Source organism: Anthonomus grandis, chromosome 1 (assembly GCF_022605725.1).
Source record: "Anthonomus grandis grandis chromosome 1, icAntGran1.3, whole genome shotgun sequence".
Taxonomy (NCBI): Eukaryota; Metazoa; Arthropoda; class Insecta; order Coleoptera; family Curculionidae; genus Anthonomus; species Anthonomus grandis.
The window spans coordinates 37,038,997-37,060,511 of NC_065546.1; the positions used below are offsets into that span (position 1 = coordinate 37,038,997).

General features: G+C 36.5%; 1 protein-coding gene across 3 annotated transcripts; it reads right to left on the minus strand.

Moving 5' to 3' along the window:
• Positions 1-9,436: 9,436 nt before the first annotated feature.
• On the minus strand, positions 9,437-15,957 carry LOC126738564 (transmembrane protein 203-like). 3 transcript variants are annotated; one of them, XM_050443957.1, is made up of 3 exons: positions 15,694-15,957; positions 15,473-15,638; positions 9,759-10,014 (listed from the first exon to the last, which is right to left on the minus strand). In XM_050443957.1, the coding sequence occupies exons 1-3, from the start codon at positions 15,847-15,849 to the stop codon at positions 9,893-9,895; spliced, it is 444 nt and encodes a 147-aa protein (XP_050299914.1). In that variant the 5' UTR covers positions 15,850-15,957; the 3' UTR covers positions 9,759-9,892. The 3 variants fall into 3 exon arrangements, with proteins under 3 accessions (XP_050299921.1, XP_050299930.1, XP_050299914.1); XM_050443964.1 differs by lacking the exon at positions 15,694-15,957 and having other exon boundaries at positions 9,437-10,014; positions 15,473-15,620; XM_050443973.1 differs by lacking the exons at positions 15,473-15,638; positions 15,694-15,957 and adding an exon at positions 10,094-10,223 and having other exon boundaries at positions 9,437-10,014.
• Between the last annotated feature and the right edge of the window lie 5,558 nt (positions 15,958-21,515).

Below are 21,515 nucleotides of genomic sequence, written 5' to 3' on the forward strand. Positions count from 1 at the left end.
TGTATTGCTTCATTCTCCAACGTTTCTGCTTGTCTTGAGTTAACCACATTCGCGCCTGGGCCTAAATAGGTTTGGGAAAAACAAGGAGCCTCTACCATTTCGTCATCCTTATCCTCTGGCCAAGTTTCATCCCCAGCTTTAACATAGGTAGAAATCTATCTTCCAAGTCGGAGAGATCACTATTTTCAATCATGTCTGTCAAGTTCTTGGATCATGTTCAAGTTGAATCGTTTCTTTTTATCCATTTTTTGACCATTCCTGTAAAAAAAACATATTTTCTTTAAAAAAAAGGTATTTATAGGTTTTTAAGTACAAAAATAACTAGAACCAAATGTACAAATGAGTGTACGTATGAATACAGTAACCGATACCATTTCTACATATGATTGAACAAGCTAGTTTTAGACCACATAAATACAAAAAAAAAGCCAATATATCAAGTTTTAAGAAAAATAAATCATTTTTAGTACATTTCTAAAAAGAATAAACCTAAACCTAACTCAAAGTAAAACACAAAAAAAACACCAAAAATATTAAAAATAAAAAGACAAAAATAACTACCTAAAGTTGCCAGAAATGGGTTAAAATGCGTGAAAAAAAAAATATCTGTAGGAATAAAAAGGAAAATCAAAAACTGCCGAAAACAAAATAAATAAAATGGCTCAAAATACTCGATAAAAATAAAATGAGATTTTAGGGATTGAAAATTGGTAAAAAAAGGATGAAAAACTATCTGAAAGTGGATATGCTCCTAGAGGAGTAGCAGACGCAGTACTAGCAAACGAAGTCGTGCTAGATTCTAGTAACGAAAGAAACTTGAAAACCTAGAAATACGAAATGCTGCTAAAAAAAAGATTGACTAAAATCAAAGTGAATGCAAAGCTAGATTTGATAAGCAACGATGCTTAGGTCAAAAGTTTACGGTAGGAAGCCAAGTACTAGTTCGAACTTTTCCTACGAGCAACTAAGGCGAAAGTAAGAAACTGTTGCCTAAGTTTAGTGGCGCATACGAAATCACGATCGTTATGTTGTCGAGGACATTAAGCTCTTCTTGATCGCAAAGAAAGTATAGAGGAATCGTACCTCTAGACGAGTTAAAGGCCTTTCAAGTAAATGTAAGCTCAGAATCCGACGTGGAATCTGAAGAAGTTGAAAAGTAGCAATCCAACGTGCTGGATTGTAGAGAAAATAGCTTAGTACTCAATTCGAAATTACTCAAAATACCTGTAAAAAAATAAACTATTTTATCAGTTCAGCAGAAGTAGCTGAAAGTACTGGACTGATATAAAATGTGATCCTAAGGACTAAAATTCGGTCGGAAAAAAATTGTAGGAATAAAAATTCTAAAATTGCCAATTTTCCCTAGGAAACAAAAAAATATCTCAACTGCCTGGAAGGAAACCAAACCATTTGCATATTTCTGGGAAATAAGGCCAAATAAAGTACTGGACCAAGATAAAATATGATCTTAGGGAGTAAATGTGATGAGTGTAGAGAAATATATATGATTGCAGAACATTGTGCAGTGAATGGTACAGAGTATAAGAAATAGAAGAAAAAAACGTATTTCCTGGTTAAATAACCTGAGAAAATGGTACAACTGTAGTTCCGTTGTGTTGTTTAGAGCTGCAATATCAAAAGTGAGAATAGCTATGACGATAGCCAATCTTCTAAGAGAAGAAGGTCTTAAAGGCCTTTGGCCAAAAAAAAAATGTTTGAAAGTGGCTAGAAATCACTCAAAATCCCCGGAAAAAAATTTTGTCGGGTCTTAAAAGTGCGCTAGATGTCTGAAAAATAACCGGGTACGTACTGGGTGACCCAATAAGATATGTTTTTCGGCCATATCTCGGGAACGTTCGTCGTATGACTTAGGTAAAAAAAAATATTGGGTGTATCGGTTATGAAGAATTGGTGGAAAATATTTTCAAGTTCTAAAAATGACCACCAGTGGGCATAAATACCATTTTAAAATTGCATTTACTTTAAATTTTGTATAATAACAATTTTTTTCAGTTTTTTTATTTTTGATTCAGTTGCTTTTATCATTTTTGTAAAAAAAAAAATCGGTGATTTCAAAAATAAAGATGGTGGTGGCCATTCAATTGTTTTCGCAATAAGCTTCTTTGACTTCTTTACGATTTGACGGATTTTAATAAATTTGGTAACCTTGAAAAAAGCATTTATTATGCAATAATAATCGGCCAAAATATAAGTAATTTAGTTGGATCCTTCTCCGCCAGGGGGCTAGTTTTGACACCATGACCCAAAATCCTAAAAAAAATCAAATGAAATGATCTGACCTTTTCTCTATGAAAAAGTAGCTAAATAACATCTAAGGAAGACAGTAAAAACTGTTTTTCAAAATATCGTTCTTAACCTCAAATATTGGGAAAATTAGATTATTGTATCTTTGTAGGTCAAGGAGCGCTCGGTGAAATACCTCAAACTAATAAAAATTGAGCTAGTCCCGTGAATTTGGTGTTTTAACCCAGTCTACTATTTTCTTTGCTTCTGATATTCTCTGGCACCCCCAATGTGGGGCTCCTGTCCAATAAAAGGACTAGCGCTTTTTTTTTATTAGCTTCTTTAATTCCACTTAGGTAGTACCAGCTTCCATGCTGCTCTAGAATTAACTAGTAACTCAAGTGCTTTCATGCATTTGGTTGTCATTGTAGGTTTTACTAATATTTTTTCTTGCACATTTACTCTTGTCTGGTTTTTCTCCAAAAATTTTTATTTTTAAAAATTAGTTTCATTCCATTCTTCTCTGCATCAAAGGATCAAAGTTATCTATAGGAACCATGTGATTTGACCTCACTTTAACTGTTTGAGTTGACTGTTGTTATATCCCATTCTGTCAGACCGGCAGATCGAGTAGGGCCTCCATGGATACAGCATCCATGGGGTGTAGTTTTCATGACCTTTGTTATTCCTAAACAGGCTAGTCTTTGTATGATATCCAGCTTCTGCCTTTCTTTAGTTTCCAGTTTCTTTGGCCATCATGCAAGAGCTTCATACCTAATGGATGGTCGAATTAGGTCGTATTAAATTATTCCCAACAGACGAATTTAGCTGCCTTACAGTGTTCTCTAATTTCTGATATTTAAACCTTCCTTCTTGGTTCATTTTATCATAACTTTGAAGGCCGATTGTATAGTCGATCTCTTACTATTTTATTAAATTTGCCTTGGGTTATTAAAATCAAATTTTCTGCTGTGTTCATACTTAGTCAATTGTAAAAATATTTAGCACTTACCCTCTCTAGATTAGGAACTTAATTACTCCAGTGTTAAAATAATTTTATTGAATGTATATATATACTAATATTTTTAGAACTATGAGGACTTAAAAATGCGAGAATACTACACGATGAAGGCTAATCTATTACCAAAAGGACACATATTCTCTATAAGCTACCCGGAACACTTAGAGCAAGCGATTGCTGCTTTCGATGCATTGTACGCGGCCAAAGATTTCGACACATTTTATCAACTAGCCTGCAAATTCAGGCATGATTTAAATGAAGGAATATTCCTCTACGCTTTTTCAGTGGCAGTAATCCACAGAGCAGACTGTTACGGCATAGTAATACCGCCAATTTACGAAGTTTACCCACATTACTTCTTCGACAGTGAAACGATTCAAGAGGCGTATAAATATAAGCAAATGTGGCATGGGCATTCTCAGGGAGTAACGGCTCAAGATAGCAAGTATCCAGGATTTACGGTTTTATCCAACTATTCTGGACATTATTTGAATTTGCACCCTGAACAGTCGCTTTCTTACTATCTGGAGGATGTTGGTATAAACTCATTTTATCATACGTATTATTTGTATTATCCATTCTGGATGGATGGAAAAATGTGTGGATTGGAACACGATAAAAGGGGTGAACTGTATTACTTTATTCACCAGCAGTTATTTGCGAGGTAAGATTTAATATACCAATCATTCTATGTCTAGCATAAGAAGTAAATAGTTTTTCTAGTCCTATTTAGGTATAAGCCTCAGTTTACCTAAAGCATATTCCACATACTTACAAAAACGTAGATAACTATCAATATTACCAAAACTTTCTATGTCCGGAAATGCGTCACTACGCCCCTAAGACGCGTTAAAATGTATAAAAAAACATTAATTACCTAAATAGGATCTACTGCATTTATTTTTATCTATTGTACATGATACCATAACAACAATTGTTTAAAATCAACGCTTATCAATGTCAATTCTCAATGTCATGTTTAAAAATTTTATAGCTTACAATTTTTAAACATTTAATGCTAATGGAAAACTTAACCAATCAAGAATTGGTGGATATGCATTTGGCATACGGAGCAACAAACTTACCAATGCACGAGCAGCATCGCGGTTGTATCATGAACGTTATCCCGAACGACAGCATCCTGGATACAAAAAGTTTATTGCGGTCCATCGTCGGCTCGCTGAGAAAGGCATGTTTAAGACCAAGATGCAAGATACTGGTGTTGCTCGAAGCGTAAGAACGGTCGAATTTGAAGAAGAGGTGCTTCGGCAAATTGCCGATGAACCATTAAATAGCACACGTGACGTCGCTAAGAATATGAATACGAGTAACGCTTCTGTCTGGCGGGTATTACACGAGCAACAACTCCATCCTTACCACTTCCAAAAAGTTCAAGGCATGACTGCAGCCGATTATTATCCTAGAGTTCAATTTTGTCGATGGCTTCTGGATCACATCATTGCACAACCAAATTTTTTACGATATGTTTTGTGGACCGATGAAGCCTCTTTCACAAGAGATGGTATTTTTAATAGTAGGAATAGCCATGTTTGGGACGAAGAAAATCCTTATGCAATTTTTCCAAGAAAACATCAGAATCGTTAGTCTGTCAACGTATGGGCAGGCATTGTTCATGATTATTTAATTGGGCCATACCTTCTACCGGAACGGTTAACAGGACCTATTTATCTGCGTTTCTTGGAGGAAGTTCTCCCAGAACTCCTTGAAAATGTTCCACTAAACGTTAGACAGCAAATGTGGTTTCAGCATGATGGAGCGCCGGCTCACTTTGCTGTACAAGTACGCGAGTATTTGCTCAGCGGTTTGGGCACCATTGGATTGCCAGAGGTGGAGTAGTTTCTTGGCCTCCTAGGTCACCCGATTTAACGTCGCTCGATTTTTTCTTTTGGGGACATGTAAAGTCTTTAGTCTTCGAAACTCCAGTAGAATCAGAGCTAGACTTAATTGAACGAATAACAGCAGCATTTGAAATCATTCAAAACGAGGATCAAATTTTTAGTGTAGTCCGCCGAAATCATGTGCGGCGTTTAAATCGGTGTATTGAGGTTGGAGGAAGACATTTTGAACAATTCTTGTGATGGTATCATATACAAAAGGTAAAAATAAATGCATCAGATCCTATTTAGGTAATTAATATTTTTTCTAAATTTAAACGCGTCTTAGGGCCATAGTGGCGTAGTGACACATTTCCGGACATGAGTTCCTATAATCAAATGGATTCTACTGTTGCACTGAACAACCCCTAGAAGTTTGATCCCATAGTTCTGAAACACCCTGTATATGCTGTGATTACTAAGTTGCAGTGTTATCAGCGAAATTGGGTATACAATATTCATAGATTCGTGATATAATCCGCATACACCCCAGCCAAAATTCTCTCTTGGCTGCCGAAATACCCATGCAATAACATATAACAGAAATTCATAGGCAAATCAATCTCTACATGCAATTAGGGTCGTAAGACTACACCGCGACCGTAGGCATCACGAGTTGACGTCACTAACCTAGAAAAGAACTAGTGCAAGTATTATCATGTTATTATTTAAAAGTTTCCAGGTGTTAAGGTCATCTTGTTTTGCTCCTTCTAGAAAACGGAACCCATTTTTTAGATATTTGAAGCATTTCCAAAGAACACCTTTAAAGGGTATACTTACTTACCTTACTAAATGGTTAAGCCTCTCAACCCAATACTTGATAGCAGACCTCACTATCAACATTTATTTGTCATTTGGATCCAGCCCACCTCCGCCTTGCTTGAAAGTCTGGAAGGGCCCAAGCCCTGGAATTTAAACTTCGAAGCTCCTGCCTGTTACTGTAGGCTCTTTATATTTCAGATTAAATTAATCGTTTTTGGGGTCTATAATTAAGCTCAGTTAGTGTAGATTGACAAAATTTGTATGTATGTGTATGTAATGTAGAAGACAGTTTTGTTTGGTCTAAAATGTTCACAAATATTACCATAAAAGAATTTCATAATTTCATTTAAATGTTCTAACTGCTCACAAGGGAACATCAAGAGGACTTCATCTACAGTTAGTAAAGGGGTGTAGGAGAAACACTGTCGTTCTTTTTAAATTGCATAAACATAAACTTGTGGTCGATACCGTAAGACCTTCGTTGGCCGGGGATGTATATTAAAACTATTAAGTATCCCTTGGAATATTCCTATACTAATATCTGTATTTTCTGCACCTACTCTGCTTTTACAAAATCCCATGACTAGATTTTGTTGTCTTTGTACCAAATACGAAAAAAAAATCCATTTCAGATTCCTCGTATTCTATATAAAATTTCAATTTTTGTTTTTAATATATTTTCATTTCATCTATTAGAGCTCATGCGTTACCTATGGTTTGGGTAAACTGATTAACCGGATGAATCGTAGAAGTGTCCAGCTGTATTAAGTTATAGTACAACATATGTGAACTATAGAATTACTATTTACTGTTAAAATTGCTATTTACATTTTCAAGATGTATACAAATTTCCTAGGTACCACCTTGAACGGCTTTCAAACGGTTGGGGGCAAATCGATACTGTGGACTTCACAGAACCCGTAGAAACCCCTTACTATCCATCGTTAATTTACCCCAACGGTTTGTCATTCCCTGAACGACCGAAATTCGCAAAATTGTCAGACTACTTCTTCCATTATGGGCAACAGGTCCGATCGAGATTTGCCTACAGTCTCACTTTCTATAACGACATATCCAGAAGGGTCGCGGATGCCATCGATAGAGGAGTAGCTTATAACGTAAAAACCTTTAGATTATCTGCTAAAGCCATTATGCTAATCGGGTTTTATTCTAGAAACATGGCGAAAGGGTAGAGCTTTACAACGAGAAGTTTGGATATGATATAGTGGGGAACCTTTTACAGTCTAATCCAGATTCTCCTGATAATAACTTCTATGGACCTTGGTTAGGTATTATCATTTATAAACAAAATATTTTTTGATTGACTTAGTTATTGCTGTTTTTATTGATTAGGTTATGGTCGTCACCTCTTGGGCTACGGATTTTTGCCTACCGACGCCTATAAGGTAGTGCCATCGGCTCTGGAACATTTAGAAACAAGCCTGAGGGATCCTGGATTTTATCAATTGTACAAACATCTAATGAACTTTTATCTCAGATACCAGTCACGCCTGAAGCCTTATACAGTTAAAGAACTTCACTTTCCAGGAGTTCAAATCAGCAAGATCGAAATGGACCGTTTGGTCACATATTTCGATGACTTTTACTCAGATTTAAGCCAAGCCGTTATTTACTCAGAAGACGAGTTAAAAGAGGAAAATAATCAGTTCTTTGTACGTGCCAAGCAGTATAGACTGAACCACAAGCCGTTTACTTATAAGATTCATGTGAAGTCTGATAAAGACGTTAAGGGTGTTGTTAAAGTTTTTATAGGCCCTAAATATGATGAATATGGAAGGCATATTAATATCAGTAGAAACAGGTAAGATTGTAGTTCATTATTATAGAAAATATGCTAGCTAAGGTTAAAATTTAATCAATTTTTAAAAGGTATATTAATCACAATAATAATTAATACAATTTAACAAGTATGCCTTTGAGTTTCTTGATTGAGGCATCTACCAGTATTTGAGGCGTAAAAGTGCAAAAATTATCTCAAAAACTGTTGATTGAAGCATTTGCCAAGACTAGATATAGAGGGATAGAAGTTAGTTTATTGATTGGGCCACTTTTCAGTTTTTGAAATGTACTTAAGACATGAAGGTGGTGAAAATAGGTGAAATAGAGAAATGGAAATTTTTCTCAAAAACTATTGATTTTTCGTTTTTTTTTATTAATCCGTAAAGGGAACTTTATGCATTACATCGATTGGAGCATATGATAGATTTTCAATCACATCTTTATCGATAATAGCTTAGAAATTATGATATTTTTTGAAAAAAACTTCAAACATAAAAATGGTTAGAAAGTGAATGTTGATTTCCGTCAAAAACTGTTCATTTATCAGATTTTTTTATTCTTACGTAAACATTACTTTATTGATTCGGGCACATGCCATTTTTTGAATCACGTCTCTACCTCGAACACTAAAGAAATAATTGAATTTTTTGAAAATCACTTAAGACATAAAATTATGTAAAAAAGACAAATGGATTTTTCTCAAAAACTATTAATTTTTCAGATTTTCTGACGCATAAATGTTAATTTATTTATTGACGCATGTGCCATTTTTTAAATCATGTGTCTATCTCTAGAAACATTATCAGAGTTTTTGAAAATTGCAATCACTTTATTCATAAAAATGGTTAAAAAGTGATGTGATGTAGATTTTGTCCCAAAAACTATTGATTTCTCAGATTTTTTTATTGATGCATAAAAGTTACTTAATGGGTTACAGCACATGCCAATCTTTGAATAACGTCTTTATCGACATTAATCTCTAACAGTCAAGAAATGATCATATTTTTTTAAAGACACTTGGACATAAAAATGACAGAAAGATCATTCTCTCAAAACCTTCTGATTTTTTAGATTTTTTGATATTATAATACCTAAATAATGTGTTAAAATTTTTCTGAAGAAAAACTGTGTTTTTAGGGCAAATTTCTTTGAACTAGACAAGTTCATTTACGACTTGAAAACAGGCGACAACGTTATTAAAAGAAGCTCCTATCAGAGTATCCTTTTCGCGCCGGATCGTACCAGTTATCATGATTTATATAAGAAGGTTATGGGTGCTTTAGATGGTAAAATGGAGTTTACTATTGATGGACGTGAGAACTATTTTAACTTCCCCGACAGGTAAAAACATACAAAGGTTTATAACGTAAGCCACATTCAAACATTTTCAGATACATGCTTCCAATAGGATCCTATGGGGGTCACCCTTTCCAATTCTACTTCATAATTTACCCTTACAAACCCTACACAGGAAACAAACCTCAAGAATGGACTTACCACTACCCTCGGCCCGGTATGGGCGGTCCATACCGCGATGACGCTCCCCTATTGTTCCCATTTGATCGTCCAATCAAATATGAGCCTCTTTTTGAAACAATGATCCCCAATTCCAAGTTCTATGACGTAAAAATTTATCACGAAAAGGACATTAATGCCATTCACGTCGATTAAGACTAATATGTCTTCATATAACTTAGTAATATAAACATAGTAATAATATTTATTAAGTGTTTTATTTACAAAAAAATTAACTTTGTTGACAAGCTCTCACTGCGATAAGCTGTAACAGAATATATACAGGGGCGAACACCTCCGAATAGTCCCAGAGGCTCTGCCCCAAAAGTTTTCTGCACAATAAAAACTTAAACACACAAATCAGAGTTAAGAATGTCGCTGACCATAAAATTTTCTTAGCACAGAACTTAAATTGCGCGTCCATTAACAGTCTTATGTAAACTATCGTACAAAAATATGCATTTAATGCGTCTCCTATAAAAAGGGGTGTAAATATTAACCACCAGTTGTTAAGTTGAATGTCTATTTCTGGATCCAGTTTAAAAGCGAGCATCAACGTAAAAGCTAGCAGGGCAAGTAAATGAATCCAGATTTCAAATACCGAGAGCCCCAGCCATTTCACCATTTCAGTGGTGGTGAAAAACATTGTGTTGGTTTATGTGGAAGTGCTTGGTTGGAGATCTAGAGGGTCAGTTCTGAATATTCGGATTCTCAATGCAGAATTGAACCTTTTCTGTAGTTCATAGTCTTCCTCATCAATAGTTGGCTCCAAGTCATCTGAAAACAAAATTAAAAATAAAATAATTAGTCAAATCAAAATATGCCTTACTGTATAAAGGCATTAACCTGCTCTTACTTTAAAATTAATTAATAAAAATATCGCATCACCATAAAAAAATATTATACCAAAAAAAAATCGTTCAAATTACAAGGCTTATCATACATCTGTTTGCACAATGTGTTAGAATTTTCTGCCAATGGTTTTTATAAATGTGATAAAATGATGCATAACTAAAACGTATTTTGTTGTTACAAATTCAATATAGATAACTAATTGTGATGCATGTAAATATTAGAATTCTGATTAGTTTTTAATTGTTTATGGAATCTTTAGAGTTAAAAGTACCTTATATAGATGCGATCGGTATAATGTAAATGTAACACGGGAATGTTATGTGAGTAATCAGTTATTACTTTATGAAAACTTGAAACTTATTAAAATTATTCTAGCAAAAAATAATATATAACAGATATTTTAACGAACTATAAGAGGTTTTTGATAGCAAACAAAGATTTGACATATATATTGACCTTTAAGCAACTGATGAAGAAACCTAAAAACATTATTTGACTATGACATATAGTCATGGTTGTGCATGTATGATTAATAAGGTTACTAGGTATTTGGGAAACTCGAAATCTTGTCTGAATCATCTTTTTATTAAGTGTAAAGAAAATCTTTTCCAAAAATTAAAAGAGTCAATCTTAGAGCATAACCTGACTCATCATTATTTAAATTTTTCTTAGTATTTCATTCATCTTCTATGGGCAGTGACATACCAAGGCAGCATAATTCTTTTCAAGTAATTAATTGAAGAGTGGAAATTAGAAAGGGCCTAAGTGCCTTTTTTCCGAAATTCAGATAGTTTTATGTGCGCAAGCATTTTCCTTAGAAAGGTCCTAAGGCCTATATATTTATTACCTTAGTTATGTCTAGACATTTGCACGTGTACGTTGTGTGTGATAATTTCTTGATTTGAAATACATTATAATGGAAGAAACCCAAAGAAAAAGGAGATGTAAAGGCAGTGGTTCATTTAGAAAGTGAACAGAGTCGTTTAAAAACAAGTGGAAGAAAGTCATACAAAACTTGTAAAAAGAAGATAGTACCTGAAAAAAACTATCCAGAACAGCAGGTATGGAATACAAACTTATTAGCTATTTCCGCGGAGATTATTCCGAACCGGTTCTCAACGCTAAGGCAGGAATTACACTAAGAAAATGGCATGTGTGTTGATGTTGGTTTGTGAATGTATTTGTAGGGTAGGCCTTAGTGTTCAGAACCGGTTCGGGATGATCTCCGCGAAAATAGCTACTGCTTTCTTTTCCGGTTATAACGTTGTTTATTTTTTTGTAGATTACATGCAAATGTAAGTTCAGCTGCAACGGTGTTACCCACGAAAGAAGACGTTTTCTTTTTGAAAAATACCATGCACAAAATATGAAAACACCAAGCACTTTTCTAATGGGGCTTATAAGTGTTTGTGATGTTCAAAGAAGGCGACATGGTTCGTTTGAGGATGAGCAAAATAGCAGACGTCAAGCAACAATATATTACTCCCTTCCTAATGGCCAAGGAAAATTTGAACGGGTATGTAAGAAAACATTTCAGAATATATTCGGTGTTAACGATAAAAAAGTACGGGTCCTCATTGAAAAGAAGAAAATAGGTGAGACCTGTTATAATGATAAACGTATCAGACATGCTGCTCCAAAATTTTCTGAAGCTGATCGTAAATATACTCATCCGCCGCAAAAATCCGGTAAAAAATCATGTAAACATGATACTAAGGGAAGTTGGTAATTATTCAAGGGCCAAATCCGAAAAAGAATACCTTAGTCCTGACTTAAATATCCACAGACTGTTTAAAGCTTTTACGCAATTACACCCAGATTCGCCAGTCACATACGAATTTTATAGATCTGTTTTCATCAAGGATTTTTCCAACCTAAGTTTCCACAGACCACGAGTTGATACGTGTAGCACATGTGACAAACTAGAGTGTCAAATTAAAGCCAACATTAAGTCAAGTCAATCTGCAAAAGATCAGCTGGAAATCCATCATCGAAAGGCCGAAAGGGCAAGAGAAATATTAAAGCAAGATACGATTGAGTCTCAAGATCCCGAAAGCACAAAGTGTTGTTTATCTCCATGGATCTACAGCAGGTCATGTTTGTTCATCATTGACACACAGCGACATGTTCTACCTTTCACAACTGTCCTGCTACAACTTAGGAGTTCATATTGGGGATACAAATGAGGCCTACATGTGTATGTGGCATGAGGGAGTAGTTTCTCGTGGAGCCAATGAAATTGCATCATGTCTTTATTACATTGTTAACCGTGGATTGACCCTTAAGGAGCATTTGGTAATATGGTGTGATAATTGCGGGGGCCAAAATAAGAATAGAATTTTATTGTTTACATTGATCTTTTTGGTGGCTAATGGTGTTTTCCACACTATTGAACAGAAATTTCTCGTAAGTGGCCATAATTTCATGCCCTGCGATAGAGATTTTGCTGTAGTAGAAAAACGGAAGAAAGTATCTAAAGCATTTGTACCCTCAAACCTCCAAGCAATAGTAAAATCAGCAAGGTACGCTCCACCTTTTAATGTTGTTGACATGACTCCACGCGGCTTTTGGGATCTAAAACAAGCGGCGGATGAGTATATTAACACTACCAAGTTAAATATCAGTAAAGCTACAGTAATAACGATCGAAGCTACGACTCTACACTTATTAAGATAAAAACTTCATTTTCTGATTTTGAAGAAACGATGCAAGTTAATGTTTTAAAGAAAGGGAAAACTTTAGCTGGACTCAGACAGGCTAATATAATGAAGCTTCCATCAGAAAGCAAGGTGTCGGAAAATAAAAAGGTATCTCTTCGAAGCATGATTCCTTATCTTCAAAATCCAGAACACCAACGTTTTTATAAACAGCTACTTCAGATTGAAGACAATGGTTTAGAACAAAAAAAGAAGTAAAATATATTTTATGAATATTTCTATACTCAAAATCAGTTATGGCACTTAGGCCTTTTCCTAATTTTACTTGTTTAAACATTTTTATTTTGTAGTAAGAAGTTTAGTTTGCAAATTTTTGTTAAGAAGTAGGTCTTCCGTTTCAGTTTAAATGCGTAATACTTAATAAAGCTTTACTTAAAAAAAGTTCTCTGACTTTTATTTAGTTTTTCTCTATTATCTCAAAACCTTTTTTTTGGCACTTAAGCCCTTTCTAATTTCCACTCTTCAATTATGAAAATCTTTAATGTTAATTTTATGTTTGCTGATCGGGTGAAAAGCAGGATTTTAAGTTCCACAATAACTAAGTCATTTACATGCAAGAAACAAAGGGTAAATCCCTGGATTACTGCGGGTTTCCTAGTTTCAATCAGGAAAAGAAAGAGACTTAAAAAAGAATTAGTATTAAACAGATACAAAGACTATACATATTGTAAATCATTAACACAAAATAATGCTAATTATTGTAGTATTTTAAGTCCCAATAAGTTTGAGATATTAGATAGGAAGACAATGGCTAAGGTTTTTAATAACGATTTTGTTAATGTATGTAATGCACTTGCACAAAATATCAACAAAAACAATTTAAAAGAAAATAGAAAGAATTACAAGACATTTTTTCTTACCAAGCCCAATTGCATACTTAGAGCTGGGCAAACAAAAAAAGATAGAAAGTCTAAAGTGGAAAAGGGGAGGAAGCTACATCTGCACAAATACAATAAAAAAACTATAGACCAATTGAAGCTTTTCTTGATATACTTAAAAATGCAATCTAATTGTTCATAACACCTTAAGCAAATTTATTGAAAAATGGACAGGTAATTGAAATACCTCGAAATATATAACCTACTGCATAAAAATCAATATGTTTTCAGGGGAACTACAATAGTAAGGGTGCACTTTGCATAGCAATGGGGATACTTCTGAAGGAACTGGATAAACTGGACCTCAAAAAGGCTTTTAAATATAAGCTTTATTCAAAGGGTGACTAAAATTGTTTCTGTCATCCTCCACTAAATTTATTTAAAAATCATCTATCCTACATGTTTCGGTCATATAAGATGTCCATCTTTAGGGATCTATAAAGAACCGCGGAAACTTATAAGCTAAGGATAAAAAGTGTTGAAATAAAAGATATTAAAATGAATTATAAATTTTAGTTACCCTTTGACTTATTAACTCCACCGCAAGTATCGACTACTTCTTCTATAAGCTTTATTGTCAATATAAATATAGAAGCTGTAGTAAAATCTGTATTGTTGTGAAGAATTCATAATGAGTTATGTATTTTGTTGGTTTTGTTTAGTTTCACAAAAAAATTAACTTTGTTGACAAGCTCTCACTGCGGATAAGCTGTAACAGAATATATACAGAGGCGAACACCTCCAAATAGTCCCAGAGGCTCTGCAGATAACTTGACAATTATTATCAAAGAGGTAAACTTGCATATTGCTAAAAAAACAGTAATATTAAATAAATACATAAAACAAAATTTGTAGCCTTTATCTTTTCTTCTAGATCTTCACCTGATTTCAAATAATCTAGCTACATAACAGAGATTGTACATTGAAAGTACACTATAATTTGTACAGCACAAATAGAATGAAAAACATATTTAAAATACTTGGGCATGTTCTCATAAATGAACATTTTCTTCAGAAGGAGCATGGATGGTATGTGACAGCTAAAATAAGAAACTTAAAAATCATTTTTAAGTTCCATGAATTGAGAAAAATGTTGTCGTTTGTGCCTTTAAAAATAGTGTATTTTGCCTGGGTGGAAACAGTTTTGAGTTATGAGATTATAATTTGTCAGTGCCCTATCACTTGTATGATTGTATTAAAATGAATATTATGTAAAAGATATTTTTTTCTTTTGTTGTATGCTTGTTATTTATAATTTATTATTATAGTTACAGTTTATTTACAATTTCTGAGGTTTTTTTAGTTTACTAGATATAGATAAGTATATCTCTGTAGAATTAAGAACTGGGTATAGTATTTAGACAGCATTGTAAATGTTATAGATTACTAAAGCAGATATAGCAACATTAGAGAGAACATATGAGGAAAAATCTTGCCTTAGTTTAAATTATATAAAAATAATATGTATTTAAAAGGAATATGAAATAAATATTACCTCTGTAATATAAAATTAGAAAATATGTGGTACGAAAAATTCTAAGAAGAATCTTCAAAATATTCAGCCAGTTTATAGAAGACTGTTTTAATTTTTTTTTTTACTTATTCACTGAATTTTTTGAATACAAGTATAAGACCATTAAACAAAATTTACTGTTATAAATCATCAAAACCTCTGTTATTAGTGCCTAACAACTGGGGTCTGAGCTATGTGCTTAAAGGGAACAAGTTCACAAGACGAGGCATCTTTTAATTTCTAAATTACTCAAAAAGAACTAAGCAACATACCAATCAATGTAGTGGAAAATGTATTTGTTTCAAACTGATAAGCCACAAATTTTTCAGCCACCTGAAGGGCCAAAAGAATCCCTTTTTGAATGGCAGCACCAAGACAGTAAACTATAATTTCCTTCTCATTATTGTTTACCAATTTAGTGCATCTCTCCAGGAGGGCCTAAAAGAAGAAATTGTTTGACCCAGTGTTCCTTGGCTATGTATTCTAGGCTCACCTTTAAGCTGGTTTTGGTACTAACATAAATCACATTGGGGCCAGTTTCAGGTTTAGGGGGCTGCCTCTTGCGAAAAACATGGTTCGGTCTTTTGGGCCTGTCTTGCTTTTTGGGACGATGACAATTATTGTGTTGGGCTTTGTTACTATCTGCCATTACATTATTTAACGCTTATTTGATTAGTTTATATTTATAAATTATAAGTAAGAAAATATTAAATATCTAAGAAATAAGTTAAACATTTAAATTGAGGTTAGGAATAAATTGACATTGACAGTTGATGTCTTGTCTATGTTGACAGCTAAGGTGGTTAAAGGTGGTTCTGTATGGTGACGGAGGAAGTAATTAAGAGTCAAAACGAATAAGCCTCAGCACTTCTTAATGATGTTCGTACTGAATTATGCAAAAATTTTCCTTAATAGTTAATACCATACGCAAAGAGCGGTTGAAGTCTTAGTAACAATCAAGGCTGATGTGATATCACCCTTAATTCTTAGCGTAATTGTTAAATGTAAGTTTGTATTTGAGACAGCTAAAAAAATGGCGGGTAATTCAAATATACAACCGTCAGACACAATCACAATCCAAAATTAAATTTATTTATTCATGCCAAAAATACAAACTCTTACACAAGTCAAAATACTGAAAAAAAAGTATCACAATTAAAATTACAATAATAAAACCCATGCAGTAGCTATATAATACGATAAGATAATCCACAATTAAAGGATTAAGCATTAAGTAAAACTAACAAATACAAAGCAGCTTTAACAGAAATACAATATAAACATGAAAAACACAATACTCCTAAAAAGCCACAGTGGAGTGAAGAAATTCCTCAAATGAGTAAAAAGGTTTGTTAATTAAGAAATCTTTAACTTTATTTTTGAATATACAAAGTGAACTTACCACACCGACTTTTTGCGAATCCGTAAAGAGATTAAAATAAAATAACCAAATAATGCTTGAAACCTGTAAAAGTAGTCGATTTTAGGCGGATAACCACAATTTATTGGTAATTACCGCGGTAATCCTTGGGTTTTTACACGCCAAACAACTACATTGACGTCACAACTTGTTTTAGTGTAAATGTTTTGGTTTAACCAGTGTTTATTGATTATACATAGTAACTAATAAACAAAAATAACTTTATTTTGTGTACTGCATTCTCATTTCTTACATAATATATATTTATAAATAATCATATTTCCTAATCTCTTGAAATTATTTTTTGTGTTTGTAGTTCTTATAATTTCTAATTTCGTTTATTTGGACATTATTTAGGATCTATGTTTTGTTGTTTTGGAAGTATTTTTTGTTACATTAATTTGATTATCCATGATGAACAACTCTATTTGTAATGCTGATATTGCTAATCCAAGAATAAGACTTATGTGCTTACTACCTGTCAATTTTTTTAAATGAAAGTTTCGTGCTGGTTTTAAAATATTTACGGCAGTCACTTTATTCCGAAATGCAAGAAATAATTCTTACTTTGAAGGAGAAATATATCCCTTCTAATAAAGTGCCTTCAATAGAACTTTGGCTAATGGAGTACAACGTATATAAATTCAGACTTTATTTTTATTATTGTGTTAAGGATGTTTTGTCATTTTAAATAACCATTTAACCAAAAATGAAAAACTACTAGACAGTTAGGTATTTACCGCTAATGTTGGTGACAACTTTGACAGTAGATTGATGACATCAATTTTTAAAAAGCAATAGCACCTAAACGTTTTGGTAAATACCAATCGGAAATTGGTTCTAAAAACCAAAACGCTTTGGTTATTCGCCTAAAATCGGTTAGTGACAGTCTTGACTCGTATGTAAAAACATCGTCAGTAAATCTAAGCTGTCAATGTATTAAAGCATGTTTTACACTTTAGTGACAACAAACTAGCGGATAATTTAAATATTTAAAAGTCGAACGCAATCTCACAATACAAAATGAAATATTTCTTTTCTTAAGTGATTGTTTATTCTATAGAGATGTTAGGAGAATTTAGGTAATAATTGGTTCGGGCGACATAAAATAGGTAAGAATTTCTTGTTCGGTAGGCTGACCACGAACTTAAAAATATACCTAGGCAATAGGCCAACATTTCAAGAATCCTTGCACTGATTAAAATAGATTAGAAGGTAAGCGATAATAGTGTCTCCCCATGAAGGTACCTTGACTCTTAGCTCCAAGGACTAAGCGTTCTGGCAGTCAGCCAGCCCCACACCATACAGCATCCCTTTAACATTTCTGCAGGCGAATCTACAGCATGGAAGAGCGTCCACTGCTGTTCTGTGTAAAAGGCTCGCTGAGCTCCATATCGACGTCGTCTTATTACAGGAGCCCTGGACTTACTAGGGCTCTGTTAAAGGCCTGGGTTTAATTGGCGGCACACTACATAAACATGTACCGTGTGAGAATCCCCGCGCAATCATCCTTACTAGGAATGTGCGGTGCTTTCTCCTCTCAGGTCTCTGTACAAGCTCTGTAGCCGTCAAACTGTCAATGGACACGGGAAAGGATCTGGTAGCCTGCTCTGCCTACTTTCCCATCGAAATTGAATCACCCCCCCGGCCCTCACTGCGGTGGTCAAATACTGGGAAGACTTGGGTCTCCAGCTTCTCATGGGCTGCGATTCGAATTCACATCACGGCCTTTGGGGATGCGGAGATGAGAACCCAAGGGGCCGCTCCCTGGTTGACTTCCCGTGCTCAAATGGCCTAGAACTACTCAACCGAGGCAGTGTCCCAACTTTCTACTGCAATAGGGGTCAATCAATTATTGACCTTACTATCTGTTCACCTAGTACTGTGAACCTTTTCAGCTCATGGAGAGTATCCCTTGAGGTCACAATGTCGGACCACAGGCACATTCTTTTTGAATTAAAGAAGCAGGCTCGGTGCGATACCCCAGCCTACAGAAATCCAAGGTGCACTGACTGGGACCACTTTCGAGAGGAACTAGTCGGTGGTCTTGCGGACATGCCGGTAAGGTACACACTTCCGACACAGAGATCGGGAATGTCAACCTGACTCGTGCGATAGTCGCGGAATTCGAGGGCAGCTGTCCCCTCAGACGGAGACCCGCCAATGCCAAGAATGCCTGATGGAACAGTAACACGGAAAAGTACCGTGACACTACGCGTCGGCTCCTTCGGAGGGCTGAGCGCACTAAGCTTGTCACTGAGTGGGATGCTTTCAACGCAGCTCAAAGGCAATACAAAGACACTCAGGGACTCCAAAAGACAGTGCTGGAGGCGGTTCTGCGATGACGTGGAAAACACACCCTCCGCAGCACGACTGTGCAAAGTACTGTCCAAGGAACCTGGAACTAAATTGGGGTCGCTGTCACTTCCAGATAGCGGCTTTACTACCAATGAGCGGGAGTCACTGGAGATCATGCTGCGCACTAACTTCCCAGACTCCAACTCATCTCGTGATCCTCCTAGCTGTTCTCGGGCTCCGATTCGTTTAGAGTTCGAGACTGCTAGAAGAATAATTACCTACGAGAGGGTGAAATGGGCAATCAAGACATTCCCCCCTTTCAAATCTCCGGGCATGGATGGATTATATCCATGCCTTTTGCAAAACGGGTTAGAACTACTAACCCCACACATAGTCAGACTATTCAGGACGTCCCTTGCTCAGGGCTACGTCCCAAAGTTATGGCCTCAAGTGAAAGTCGTCTTCATTCCGAAACCCGGAAAAAGCGATTTTACAGATCCCAAATCGTACCGACCTATCAGCCTTACCAGCTTTATGCTGAAGGTAATGGAGAGGCTGATTGATCGGTACCTTAAGGAAAGCATCCTGGTCAACAAACGAACAAACCACTGCATGTGCACCAATACGCCTATCAGGCGGGCAAATCCACCGACCTGGCCCTACACCACCTCGTGAGGAAGGTGGAGGGTGCTCTGGGTAGTGGCAAGGCCTGTCTGGGTGCGTTTCTAGACATTGAAGGGGCGTTTGACAACACCCCTTTCGCATTAATCTGCCAAGCACTCGAGAGCCGCGGCTCAGAACCCTAGGGGCTGCTCGCAGGGAGGAGTATTGTCCCCTACCTTGTGGTCGACAGCCTGATAAATCTTTTAAACAATGCTGGCCTATACACACAGGCCTACGCTGATGATCTGGTAATCCTTTGCCCAGGGAGAGACGCCGTCTCAATGCGGGGCCCTATGATGAGAGCCCTGCGTATGGTGGACATATGGTGCCTCTCGGGGAGTCTCAGGATTAACCCCAAAAAAGCAGAGCTCCTACTATTCACGAGGAGGCGTAACTTTGGCACGCCCCCTGTTATATCTCTAGGTGGCGTGCAGCTGCATTACTCCAGGACAGTTCGATTTCTGGGAATCAAGTTAGATCCCAAACTCTCCTGGCACGACCATGCAGACACCAGAATGAAGAAGGCCACCTGCGCGCTATGGGCCTGCAGGCGGGCTTTCGGCAATACCTGGGGTCTGTCTCCTAAGATCCTCCACTGGATCTACTCGCACATTGTGAGACCTCATACATACCTATCATACGAGACCTACATACGGTATCGTTTGGTGGCCATGTACGGAGAAAGCGAAAATTTGTGCTCAACTGGACAGAGTCCAACGTCTTGCATGTCTCAGCATAACGGGTTCCATGCGGGCGGCGCCAACTAGAGCGTTTGAGACTCTGCTGAGCCTTCCGCCTCTGGATCTCGTTGTGCAATTCGAGGCAATGACTGCGTACAGGCTATACGTCCTCGGCGAACTACGTGCTGGCGAGACCGGTCACGCAAAAATTTGGTCACGGGCCATACAGGAATGTCCTCTCCTTCTGATGGGCAGTGACTGCATGGCTCCAGTGACTGTGGACTGCGAGGGATTCGTGACGCACATTGCAGGCAGAGAGGAGTGGCAGCATTTCGACAGACCTGCATTGCTAAATAGGGGGACCATTTGTTACACAGATGGTTCCAGAATGAATAACAGAACTGGATCAGGGCTTTGTGGGGGAATCCCACATACCAGTAGAGCATACTCGCTGGGGGAGCACGCCACTGTCTTCCAGGCCGAAGTATTCGCTGTATTAAAATGCGGACAGAAAATCCTAAGCTGCGGACACCGCAATACAGTCGTATCAATATGCTCGGACAGCAGAGCTGCCATTAAGGCTATCACGGCCGCAAAGGTAAGCTCCAAGCTTGTACTAGAGGGCATAAAAGTCCTGAAAAAACTGGTACAGGTTGGCTGCAGGGTCCAGCTCGTCTGGATACCTGGCCACGCAGACCATGCAGGTAAAGAGGAAGCGGACTCTCTTGCCAGACTGGGATCCGCGAATGTGCCGATGGGGTCGGAACCCATAGTTGGTATCGCCAAATGCGTTGCGGTCGCGTCAATGAAGGGTCTGCTGGACAAGTGGACCCACCGAAGATGGACTGAGTCCCCTGGTATGAGACAGGCCAAAGTGCACATAGGTGGGCCCTCTGCCTGTCTCACCAAAAATCTACTACGCCTAAAAAGACGCGAAATTCGGCTAGTGACAGGTCTTTTAACCGGTCACTGGCACTTAAGAAGCCATCTCCATACTATCGGTATTGCGGACAACCCGGAATGCCGATGGTGCTGTGAGGATGAAACCGTTGACCATGTAGTCGGGGAGTGCTCAGCACTCACGCGCGCCTGGTTCAAATACTGCCTTGACAGCCCACTGTTCGACAATTCAATTCAAAGGTACCTTTAGTAAGTGTAAGCTGTCAATATATATAAGTACGTTTGACACTTCATTACAACAAAATAGCGGGGAATATAAATATCCTTGCGAGAAAAGCAAACTTATTAAAAATT